Source organism: Stylophora pistillata, chromosome 7 (assembly GCF_964205215.1).
Source record: "Stylophora pistillata chromosome 7, jaStyPist1.2, whole genome shotgun sequence".
In the NCBI taxonomy this organism is placed as follows: domain Eukaryota; kingdom Metazoa; phylum Cnidaria; class Anthozoa; order Scleractinia; family Pocilloporidae; genus Stylophora; species Stylophora pistillata.
Genome location: NC_142525.1, coordinates 28,975,378 through 28,988,035, shown reverse-complemented (window position 1 = coordinate 28,988,035; position 12,658 = coordinate 28,975,378). Strand labels below are relative to the sequence as shown.

Below are 12,658 nucleotides of genomic sequence, written 5' to 3'. Positions count from 1 at the left end.
CCACCTTATAGCAACAATACTGGCGCGAGTCCCCGTTAGATCAGTGATCCATGGTTTAAGTGAGGGTATCTTATTACCAGTGAATGGCTGATGGAAATGGTAAGAAAGCGGCTTCAACAAAGCGATGAATTTTAAAAAATTTTAAAAGTTCAAAGAAAGCCAGTGGGTAGTAAATATATGATCGTCAGGCTTATCCGTCGAGGTGGACTCACAGAACTAAGTTAAGAAAATCTGTCATTATTCGACAGAATATTGTCGTTTTTCTGTTAAAATTAATAAAAAAAATAGTAATAGTAAAGCCAATCGTGGTCAGAAATGTTCATTCTCAATTCGTGACATTTGATTGCTCAAAGTTGATAAAACATAATGTCCGCTCGACGAGCTTTTTTTAACGTAAGGCTTCGTAGTTAGTAGCGCCAGGTGTGATAAGCAGTATATCAATGAACATGAACGAAACATTATTAAAACTTTTTTTGTAGTCATTAACCACTATAATCAAGTGATGCCGGCGTTGGTTCAACATTTTTTCCTCTGCCTGAGCTTGGGTTCAAGAGATTATAAATATTCTCTTGTAAGGTTTTTGTACCCACAAATACATAAGCCCGATCAAACTGAATGAGTACTAAGGTGCATTTGCAAACTACTCGGGAAAAAGAAACAGATTTCTTTCGACGACTGGGCTGAGCCTTCTGAACACGCAAGGCGTCGCGATACTTGCATTCGATCAGAGATGTCGAAGCACACCTGTTGTGTTGTGTTAGCTTCGAATATCCCGTATACTTGTCCAAAAAGGAAAATTCTGCTTCAAAAATCATTATATAGACTAGATAAATCATGAAATAATTTCAACGTGGAAAACCAGCTAGAATGGCCTCCTTTCCCTTTTTTGCTTATTTCACTTCATCGTTTACTTAACTCCCGCGGCAAATGTGTGGCCGTTTACTTGCAACAATTCATAGAGGGGCCCTGGCTAAATAAATGCTCTGTGTTTATTGTTATTCTAATTACAAGCGAATTTTTGACAGCGGAAGAAATCTCCCTAACAGCACCAACTGGATGGAGTGAATATAGTTAGAGATTCCTTCAAAACTGTTAGCCTCAGAGAAGGTAGTTTCATAAACCATCGACTGGTTAATCCGTTGAGTGAAACTCACCGTCAGGAAAATTTTCCTCTGTGTCTTGGCTATTCTCCTAACTTCTTTTAATATAACATATCAACATATTCGCACGGAACATTTTCTATTACGTTAAATTTCATTTTACGAACTTATTTGAATGAAAGATATTATAAAAATATGTTTAAGTATCTACACAAAACTCCAAAGCAACTGACTATATACACAAACTAAAAAACGTGCCGTTTAACTGTAACAAAGCAATTTATTAATTGTATGGTTCTGTTAGGAGGTAATTTTCTAGTTCAGTTTTCCGTTACTGTAAACAAATTATGATCGCTTAGCGTGATTGTTCCCAATGCTGTCAATTCTTGCTTAGTTTTTATCTTTTTCTTTTAAAAAACGTCGCATTAGTCAACTTTTTTCTGACTTGCATTACAACATTCTCGGCTCCGCATTTCTTGTCGATTGTCCTCAGGAGCTATTTCAATTTCTTTTTCCTTCGCCCTGAGGGAGAAAAAAACCATCGACATTGAATTTTTTCTGCCCAAAACAGTTTCCAGGTAAAATATCACTGCATAATAAATATTTGACTTCTGATAAAAACTGTCAAAAATAGATATTCTGTTTGTAAGAAAACATACTCTCTTCCTTCCACGGCAGAATTTCTTTCCATTCTGCACCATATTCCACAACTAAAGTACAGCACTTGCTGCAGCAAATGAGCATGGCCTGAGGGAAGGCGACAGGTGTTTTTTCGCACAAAATTTCACCACGACATTTTTCACCATATCAGTACACTGCTACCGCAGATCGTTAAAAAATACGTAAATGAAGATAAACAGGCTTCCCGTGAGATTCGATAAAAATATGAACATTCTCTCATAGCTATATTATTTAATTTTCACCTTGACAATAGCGCGCTAATGCAATCGTCCACGCATATTACATTTCCATAGTGAAGCCGCGACCACACCTATTTCAAGTGCCTATCTTATGTAAATCTACTTAAAACATGAATTATGTTGTTAGAGCATGCTCTTTTCCCAGCAAGAATGTTGTTCTAATTGCTTTGAGAGCTCGCTGATTGGTTAACAAGCTATAAGTAATTATCTGTTTAAATCATCATTTATTACTTGTTAAAAGAAAGAGCAGCAACTCGACGTGACTCACTTCACCAAGCTATAGCTAGTGTTCAAGGAGCTAAATTGCAAATTGTTACAGGGCAGTCTTTTTATCAACTGATTTGGATACCGAGCCGCATCAAGGTAGGTGATAATAACTGAAAAAAGGAAACTTGCATTCAGTAGATGTTATTCAACTGTTTGGGTAGTTATGATCGAGGCCCCAATGATGTACCTTTTTCTATATGGAAATGAAAACCAGACAAGCTTTCTTCTTAAAATGTGAAGCAGGAGGGACAGGTTTTTATGGATCAGGTTTTTATCGATCAGGTTTTTATCGATCAGGTTTTTATCGATTAGGTTTTTATCGATCATTTCCACAGTTAAAGAAGACCCAGTCATTACAAGAAAGAACAAGTATCGTTTGGGTGTTTGCAGTGTTCAGCCCCATTTCAAAACACCTGGAGTAACAATGTTCACGTTGAGTTGTATAAACTATTTAGAGTACTTGTATGTTTTTCGTTTGTAGTCTTGCAACATGGAAGGAAGATTCGATGTTCTGTTCTTACTCTTTGGGGCGGTCACCATCATGGCAGATGGTATGTTAAGAATACTTTGCTCAATCTCGTTACCAGATCCTACCGTGTAACTTTAACTGAAATGTCCTGAAATGTAGGATCTGGTTGACTGCCTGGATCCTTATAACCACTTGGCCGTGAAAGGTCTGGGTACAAGACACAAAGACCTGTTTTGTTTCATTATTTTACCGGAAGAATCAGGGCTGTGGTTATAGTATAGACCAAGTAACGATCAGGACAAAAATTCAGGACAAAATTACAAATAAATGTGACCTGAATTTGTTTTCTTTAATCTCTTTAATGCTGATTTAGGAAGCTGTGATACCAATGACCGTTGGGAATGCGGATGGCTGGGAATAAATCAGGAGACGTGTGAGGCGCGAGGGTGCTGCTGGGATAACAGTGATCCGAACAAGAAGTGGTGCTATGTCAAACCTGGCACACGTAAGAATTTACATGTTGAACAGCTTGGCTGAATAAAAAACATAAATAAATAAAAATACCATTTTGAAAATTCACTACGTTGGAATAGGAAAAAACCTTTGCAGTAAAACCTCAGCTGAAGTCTTTAGAACTTGAAAGAACATTTCCAGTGAAAATTATGATCACTTTGTCGGGAATTGTGGCGTATTTTGCGTGCTAAAGTGATAACCAATCATCGCGCATGACCGTGACCAAATGATGACGGTAAATCAAATCGCCATCTTGGATAATAATCTGGCTATATGGTTGTTCGATTTGTATCACGTGGTACAAAATACTCTTCTCTAATTGGCTGTGTGCCTTATGAGCCCCTTATACTACTATTACGTCATTATAGATCTCCCAGATGGACTCTGCCCCGTTGCTCCTTCTGAGCGCCAGGAATGTGGTTGGTATGGCATTAAGGAGGAGGAATGTCTGGAAAAGTCTTGTTGTTGGGATCCTACTGTCCCTGACGCAAAGTGGTGCTTTAATCAGCCAGGTGAGCGCATTGTTTAGAGAAATTCACAAACAAGGGGTGAAGTTAAGGTTGCTACGTTCTATGGTTTGTCTAGTGGTAAACTCTCGCCACTTTCTCTATCGGAGTCCTAAAATAGAACTACTTGCCTTAGTAAGACAGAAACATGAACAAAATAACTCAAATTATTCCTGCACATGTTCTTTTCAATATTTTGTTCCGATTTTTTTTTTTCATTCAAACGAAAATGCTGATTATGAATTGCTTTCATGTTTCTATCCTGACGCGCGCTGGTGGTTTGTTGAACTGCAATTTGGAATAGAGTGTGAAAGAGTGTGCAGATTCGATTTCATCTCCTCTTTGTACCTTGTTCAACAAACAACTCGGTAGTGGTTGTTTTCCAAAAATGTGGAAGGTGGCTAATCTGGTTCCAGTTTTTAAGTCTGGTGACAAGGAAATGGTTGAAAACTATAGAGGGATATCATTACTGTGTATCATCTCCAAAGTCCTTGAAAAGTGCGTTTTTTCATGTGTTTTTCCCTTTATCCAGCCTAAACTTTACCATCTACAAGACGGTTTTGTCAAAGGACGTTCATGTGTTACAAGTCTTCTCAGATCTACATTTGTCTTTGCCAAAGCACTTGATGAGAAGAAACAGCTTGATGCAGTATTTCTGGATTACAGTAAAGCATTTGACTCTGTATCATTTAACTGCTTATTAAGGGAACTGTATGGCGTTGGTATAAGAGGGAACTTGCTATCTTGGTTTAGAAGTTATCTGACAGATCGTTTGCATATGACAGTTATAGATGGCCGAGCATCTTCTTTACTACCTATTTCATCCGGTGTGCCCCAGGGGTCTATCCTGGGACCCTTGTTGTTTATAATATATATTAACAGTGCCCCAAGTGTGACGGATGCTAAGACTACTGTCCAACTCTATGCGGATGATATGAAGTGTTATCGAGTTATTGATAACGGTGCTGACGCAGTTCAACTACAAAGAGACTTGCTAAGCTTAACTGGTTGGTCGTCTGAGCATTTGATGAATTTCAACGCTAATAAGTGTAAGCACCTTATCGTGACAAAGAAAAAGAGTTTTATGCACACATCATATAATCTGAGTGGGTCACAGGTTGCAGTCGTTTCAACTGAGAAAGATCTAGGCGTTCATGTTTCTTCAAATTTATCCTGGAACGATCACATTGACTTTGCTATAAGTAAAGCAAATAAGATGTTGGGTATTATCTATAGAACGTGCAACATTGATTGCGACCAAAAAACTATGTTGATTCTATATAAATCGTTGGTACGACCGCAGCTGGAGTACGCATCTCAAGTTTGGTCTCCCTATACTAAAGCAAAAATTAAGGCCCTTGAGCGTGTTCAAAGGCGTGCCACCAAATTTATCTTGAAATGTGATTTAACTTATCCAGAACGTTTACTAAAATTAGGTCTTTTGCCTCTCGAGTTTAGAAGGGAGGTGTTAGATTTATGTTTCTTTTTTAAATGTCTGAAGGGGCACATTGATTTTGACGTCCTATCATATGTTAGCTTCAAATCATATAAATACAATATGAGGAACACAGAAGCCATACTTGCCAAGGGTCGCTTTAGAACCGATGTTTTTAAATTCTCATTTTTTAATCGCATTGTGGATTTATGGAACGACCTGCCTGTAGCTATTAGGACAATTGATCGAGTATCATTGTTTAGTAAGAAAGTGAATCAGTTTTATATCAGTAAATTTAACTTAAGTAAGGATAAATTTTTATAATTTTTGATTACGTATTGTTGTTGCTATTTGTCTAAGTTAGTTTTTAATTTTTTTGTATTTTATCACAGGCAGTTTATTTAAAATAAGGAATCTAGAATTCTGTATAAACTGGCCTAATTACTCAGATATCTCTTTTTTATACTTGTATATATATTTAACTCCTTGTTTTTGTTTTGATTATCTGTGTAATTGAATTTGAGTAAATAAATAAATAAATAAATAAATAAATTGAGTGTCAAAAGTAATCGGGGACGTTTTTAAATTTGCTCTGTGATTGGTCCAAGAAACTTGCGCCATTCTCTCAACCAATCAGACGCAAAACTAAAAACGATCGTGACTTTGTACGTCGTTTGCGTTTTCCCGCGCTTCAAGCAGTTTTCTCGTTTTCGCTTTGAGTTCTCAGTTGGCTAATGATGATGTAAGCTTTTGTTCTGATTGATCGCTGGAATCACTTAAATTTGGGTTTTTCGACACTGGATTTAAAAATACTCTATCTGATGTAAAATTAAGCTAATTGCAGCTTGTTCTGTCCCATTTTCCTCCGCGATTTAATCCATTGGCATGTATATTAATGAGATTTCATTATTTCCATGTGATATTTACGTTTATTTCATACTTACTGATGCATAAAAAAAACTCACTCGTTCGCTGCACTCACTCGCTCGTTTTATTGATGCATCGCAATCGTGAATAAAAATCGTTCGTGCACACTTTCCATAGAATTATCTCTATTATTCCAATATCTTTGGTGATTAATTTGGTTCTATATCTAGTTATACGACACACAACTAAAAGCGCTTTTGTACTGAAATGATAAAGGATTAATCAAGGGACTGCGCTGATCAGTTGTCATAACATTGTAAATAATTTACATCTCGGCAGACGAACCACCAATGAGTTGCTACCTTGGATATGGCTTGTCTGGAACCTGCAAATATGTTTGCGACCCAGGAGAAGATCATATGTACGGTATGTCAGACTGCGAGGGACGCATCTGCTGTTACCATGGCTTCGGAAAATGGTAAGTGGTTAACACCTATGAGTATGGATTTTAACCTTTTGGCCCCCACGGGTGATCAGCATCTAATTTCTCCTTACTGTATCACCCTTAATAAAACATTAAGGTCCTGAGAATAAAGGAAATAATCGCTAATTAAACAAACTCTTGATTGTTAAACAAATTCTCCTTGTCAGCAATTTAAGAATGCAAAGGGAACTGTATGGAGAATATGCATACTGATTTTGGGGGGTAAAGGATAAAAAGAGAAAAAGTTTGTTCTAACCATACAGCCATCCACTTTAAGAAATATCAAGCATTATTATATGATAGCAAGGTAGCCTAGAGGTAAATCCGAGCGTTCTGATCGGGTCTCACTTGGTCGAGATTTTGCCATGCGTAAAGGAAACCTTCATAAGCCGTGCATTTTTGCTCACGAAAGCCGGAAAATTACAGTTTGGTCCGAGTGCCACAGAATAAACTGCTTAATGCTAACATCGCTTGCTCGAGCTGCACTGGGAATTATTGGCCCTCGGTCGTTTTTGTACGGACCTCGCTGCGCATGGTCCGCACTGCCACCACCACGGACCAATGATATTCGCCGGTGTGGCCCTCGTGTCCGGTTAGTAAGAAGTTAATCAATTTGCTATCTGCTAATTGCAATTATGTCAATTGTTTCTCAGATCTCATGTCATGGGTACAAAGAAGTGAACTACGCTGAGATGCTTATACTTTGACTGAAGATCTTCAGCAAGGGATCCATTCCTTGAGATCCTAAAATTGCTTTTAGTATGTACTAGTATTGTATTATGGGACGTATCAAGGCAACATGCTGTAAAAGAATGGAAATAAAATGGGATACAACGGAGAAATTCAGTTCCTTAGTAATTTTAGTGTATATTAGTTAACTGCATGACATGTATTTTTATAGTTGATATCGTATCCTATAAACCACTTTCATAAATGGCTGCCGGATTAATATTCTTTTGTTTAAATTTAAATTAGCCCTACTGGCCTCGTTCTCCAGCACAAAATTCAAAAGAACACATTGTCTCAAGCGAGGCCAGAAGGGCTAATTTAAATTTAAACAAAAGAATATTAATACGGCAGCCATTTATGAAAGTGGTCTATTAGCCTTTTTAGTCGTGGATATGCAAAGCATATGGGTGGGTATGGGGTATGATCATGTTGCACAGTTTGAATTCCCCCCCTTCCCTCCGAGTTTGCACAAAACAATATCCCATTTTCAAAATCTCGTTAAGCGAGACTGTAACTACCTTACAATAGCCACCTAGATACACTCTATAAATATATATGCAAAATTGCAAAATACATTTGGCGTTTTTTGAAAACTCTGCTCTCTGGATTTAAGTTGGACACTTTATAGATTGGGAGGTTCCAAATTCATGAGCTTCGACGTTGATATCACGACCGATACACATCAGCTAGGGGCCTGTTACTCAAAGGTCCCAGTAATTAACTTAGCTGGCCCGTAAAGCTGTTCTGTTTTCATTCAAGGTGGGAGTTTCAAACGTTTTGAAAATTATACGATAAAACTAACAGCTAAACAAGCAAAATGGACTGATTAGGGTGTCAGAGCCTGCTTCTCTATTTATTATCTTTTATTTTAAAATATGGTGTCGGGCCCGTTAAGTTACCGGGATATTCGAGAAATGGAGCCCCGGTTAGGAATTTTGCGGGAGTACCCTAATTAACAAATGGTAAACACCACAGCGTACACTATTGAGTTATGGATGCACGCGGGAGGTTGCTAAGCACGAAAGAAGCGTAAGAGTCGCTCGAGGCGATAGCCGAGAGCGACTCTAGCTTCTTGAGTGCTTAGCAAACCTCCCAAGTGCATCCATAAGTCAATAGTGTACGCTGTGGTGTTTACCATTTGTTTTATAACATAACATTGATACATTGTAGCTAAAGAGTTCCCTTTTATTTAACAAATCTTACGCGACCAGAAAAAACAAGCGCGCGCGGAAAAATAGTCTTTGCATTTGCTCACGTCAGCAGTGTACGCCCATGGGCAAATGGGGAACGCTAAATTGACCAATCAAGCCCGCGCTTTATTTTGGTTATGTTACAATATGGGACTAAGTAGAGCGACGTAGTCTCCCTCTTGGAGAGATGATTAAGGAAGGGAGAAAAGTTCAAGAGGAAAAGAACTTGAGCGTTCATGGTGGTATTTAAGGAGACTGTCAAATCTCAACCATTCTGAAAGAGCTTAGGAAAGTTAAGAAACCTTTTCGTAACCAGGTTTTCTCAAATAACCAAACCATTTTAAAATCATCGAACCGCGATTCTTGCGGGGAAACATGACTCAATAATGACCAGATTTACGATCGGGGACGGTCAGACAACGAAGCACGAGCTTTGATATGGAGAATGAAGGAAGTAAAGACAGCCTCTGACGGCCGACGAGGATCAGGACATTTCTCATGCATAAAGCAACGGATAGAAACTGAACATGAAATGCGGCGAGGATATGTAATAATGCACTTCACATGCATTTGCACATGTAAGGGCGTTACTTATCTGGGCCGTGCGTACGCATTCTTGCAGAGGAGTGTTCCACTTTCCTGGTGTTCATTTTCTGTCGAGTTCACCCTTCTGTTCCTAGCTTAAAGAACGGTAACTGTTTAATTGTCAACGTACTTCAAAGTGTCAGTTTTATTTATGGCTAGAAAACAGATAACTATTCTATTTTTTTATCATCACTCTTTAAATTTTTCAGTTTAAAGCTAAAATGTTCTATAGTCCTACAACTTAACTTTTTCACCGTCGGGAATTTCCAAGACATCATTTCTCCTTGCAGTTATATCAAAATGATATTAAGAAGACAAGTGATCAGGATACAGGAAGATATCAAATGGGAAAGTTCATGCCATCCCAAATCAAATTCTCCAAAATGGCACTGTAAGAGATGTATGGCAGACAACAAGGAGAATTTCTCGTGAGATCTTGGGAGGGAAGGGGTTCAGAGTATCAGCAAGACGCGTGTGATAAACGTGCTAAGATCACGAGCCTTTGTTTTAGCGTAGCCAAAACATGTGATTTGTTAGAGCACGTTACATAGTAGATGCTCAAAAAATTGTAGTGGCATTTTTAAAGCAGGCTCAAAACAAGTACGAACTAAAATTTGAAGGAAATTTCTCCTTTCCCTAAAGTCAGACAAACAGAGTCCGTGGGTGAGGAGGATTGGAAGAGCAGACCAGTAAACAACTGAGAGCCTGGAGCAGAGTGAGAGAGACAATGAAACAATCCGTTCACCTGCGCTTGGGAGAACATTCAACAAGATATCGACCTGCACAAGTCATGAAGCGGGAAGAGATTCTTCTGTTATTTGTTTTCTCGTGCGTTCTTCTCAAATGCTTTCAAGTTGAAACACTTGATCCAAAACCATTAATCAAACAGCATGAAGGCAAAAAGCGGTGCGTCTACTTTGACACTAACGGAAAGAGAACCATCGGCTATGGTTTTAACACGGAAAAGAATAACGCAAGAGAAGAGTTTATCAAAGCACTCCCGAAAGGGAAGTTCCAGGGTGACGCCGGCAGAAAGCTATTCGACACGTTTTTGAAGGGTCCTGTAACCAAAGGGTGTAAAGAATGTCGATGCTGCTCCGTTCCTTGCCTCGACGATGGCTTTATTGAAAGGCTCCTGGACAGTAGCTTGGAAACGGCTATTGCTGACGCTCGAGCTGTAATCGGCGAGAGGACCTTCAACGCTCTTTGCTGTTCTGTGCAGAATGCCATAGTCGACATGGCATATAATCTTGGCCGGACAAAGTTTTTAAAGTTTGAAAAGTTTAAAGCCGCGATCGAGAATAGAAACTGGATAAAAGCAGCAGATGAAGGTGTGGATTCTACATGGTGCAAGCAAGTCAAGACACGATGCACGACCATCTCCGGAATTATCAGAGCTGGATGCCCATAATCACACAAGTAACTCAGTTTATCCCTTGAAATCCACTATTTATGTTCAATCAGTTTGCCATGTTTCCTAGGTTAAGAGAGCAATCAGCGTTGTTGTAGAAGATTGTAGTCCCGACACACTCATATTTTGTTGTTTGGTAGTTCTTCTCGCTTAACTAGACATAACGTACGCAATTTTGTTTCAACCTAGGCGTGAGTTTTAAGTGAAAAGAAACATGTACGGCCAGAAGGGGCAGTGAAAAGCCTTACTATTTTCACCGCCACATTTTCAAATATAAAATATTTCATTGCTGTATTTTGATTGAATGTATTTCATGATGGCACTCGGGCTTAACTACACTTAGCAATGAACGTTGTTATTTGCATTAGAGATCGTATTGTTCCGATCGCATTGTTTCTTGTGTCTAAGGGTGCGTGGAAAAGTGTTTTGCCATGTATCAAACATTTCCTTGGAGTAAATACAGGTCAAGATTTGACATTTAATGGGACTAGCTGGAGTTTCAACCAATCAAGTCGCAAGTGGAGACAAAAGGATCAAAGTTCGTTCATTTTGGATCGCGAAAACGTTAATTTTACCCAGTGCAGCCCTCGCGCTCGGTTAGTAAGAAGTTAATCCATTTGCTATCTGCTAATTGCATTTATGTCAATTGTTTTTCAGATCTTATGTTATGGATAGTGAACTGCTCAGATGCTTGTGACTGAAGATCTTCAACAAGGGATGCATTCCGCGAGATCTTACAATTGCTCTTAATGTGCACTAGTATTGCATTATGGGATGTATCAAAGCAGTATGCTATAAATGGAAGAAATAAAAACGGGTACAACGGAGAAATTAAGTTCCACGGTAATTTTAATGCATATTAGTTAACTGCATGACATGCAATTATTACAGTTAACATCGTATCTTTATTAGCCTCTTTAGTCGTGAATATGCAAAGCGTAGGGGTGGGTATGGGATACGATCATGTCGCATAGTTTGAATTCCCTCCCCCCCCCCCCCCCCCCACATCTCCCCTTACAGCGCGTTTTTACGCTAAAAGTAGCTTACAATAGCCACCGGGAAAAAACGCTATATAAATATATTCGAAAAATACATTTGGCGTTTTTTTCAAACCCTACTCGCTGGATTTAAGTTGGACACTTTGTTTATAGATTGGGGGTCCTAAATTCGCGAGCTTCGACGTTGATCACGAATTAACGATACGCGTCCAGGGCCCGTTTCTCGAAGGTCCCGGTAACTCCTAAAGCTCGTAAAGCTGTTCTGTTTTCATTCAAGGTGGCGGTTTCAAACGTTTTGAAATTATATGATAAAACTAGCAGCTAAAGAAAAAAAATGGAGTGGTTAGGGTGTCAGAGTCTGTTTCTCTATTGATTAACCTTTGATTTTAAAATATGGCTTTGGACACGTTAAGTTACCGGGACTTCAGAGAAACGAGCCCCGGTTAGGTATTTTGCGGGAGTACCCCAGTATAGGACTAAATAGGGCGACGTAATCTCTCCCTTGGGGAGATAGTTACGGAAGGGAGAAAAGTTTAAGAGGAAAAGAACTTGGGCGTGCATCTAACAGCGGTATATAAGGAGACTGTCAAATCTCAACCATTCTGAAAGAGCTTAGGAAAGTTAAGAAACCTTTTCGTAACCAGGTTTTGTCGAATAAGCAAACCATTTTAAAATCATCGAACCGCGATTCTGCAGGAAATATGGCTCAGTAGTGACCAGATTTAAGATCAGGGGTGTTCTGACAACGAAGCACGAGCTTTGATATGGAGAATGAAGGAAGTAAAGACACCCTCTGACGGCCGGCGAGGATCAGGACATTTCTCATGCATGAAGCAACGGATAGAAATTAATAACATGAAATGCGGCGAGGATGTAATAATGCACTTCATATGTATTTGCACATGTAAGGGCGTTATTTATCTGGGCCGTGCGTACGCTTTCTTGCAAAGGAGTGTTCCACTTTTCTGGTGTTCATTTTCTGTCGAGTTCACCCTTCTGTTCCTAGCTTAAAGAACGGTAACTGTTTAATTGTCAACGTACTTCAAAGTGTCAGTTTTATTTATGTCTAGAAAACAGATAACTATTCTATTTTTTTATCATCACTCTTTAAAATTTTCAGTTTAAAGTTAGAATATTCTATAGTTCTACAGCTCAACTTTTTCACCGTCAGGAATTACCAAGAC

The 12,658-nt window shown here is 38.9% G+C and overlaps 2 protein-coding genes across 2 annotated transcripts; both read left to right on the top strand.

Moving 5' to 3' along the window:
- Positions 1 to 2,262: 2,262 nt before the first annotated feature.
- Positions 2,263 to 7,403, top strand: LOC111320793 (uncharacterized). Its single transcript, XM_022923490.2, has 6 exons — positions 2,263 to 2,383; positions 2,769 to 2,838; positions 3,130 to 3,261; positions 3,638 to 3,781; positions 6,417 to 6,555; positions 7,215 to 7,403. Coding segments are annotated over exons 2-6 (477 nt in total). The 5' UTR covers positions 2,263 to 2,383; positions 2,769 to 2,777; the 3' UTR covers positions 7,216 to 7,403.
- Positions 7,404 to 9,748: 2,345 nt separating this feature from the next.
- LOC148727384 (putative T4-type lysozyme 2) lies at positions 9,749 to 11,298 on the top strand. The gene is made up of 2 exons (XM_088728967.1): positions 9,749 to 10,484; positions 11,134 to 11,298. Exon 1 carries the CDS (start codon positions 9,793 to 9,795, stop codon positions 10,474 to 10,476), a length of 684 nt encoding a protein of 227 aa, XP_088585093.1. The 5' UTR covers positions 9,749 to 9,792; the 3' UTR covers positions 10,477 to 10,484; positions 11,134 to 11,298.
- Positions 11,299 to 12,658: the final 1,360 nt, after the last annotated feature.

Coding starts and splice junctions, on each gene's coding strand:
- LOC111320793 (XM_022923490.2), top strand. CDS start 2,778: ATGGAAGGAAGATTCGATGTTCTGTTCTTACTCTTTGGGGCGGTCACC. Junction 2,839..3,129: donor GGTCACCATCATGGCAGATG/GTATGTTAAGAA, acceptor ATGCTGATTTAG/GAAGCTGTGATACCAATGAC. Junction 3,262..3,637: donor CTATGTCAAACCTGGCACAC/GTAAGAATTTAC, acceptor ACGTCATTATAG/ATCTCCCAGATGGACTCTGC.
- LOC148727384 (XM_088728967.1), top strand. CDS start 9,793: ATGAAACAATCCGTTCACCTGCGCTTGGGAGAACATTCAACAAGATAT.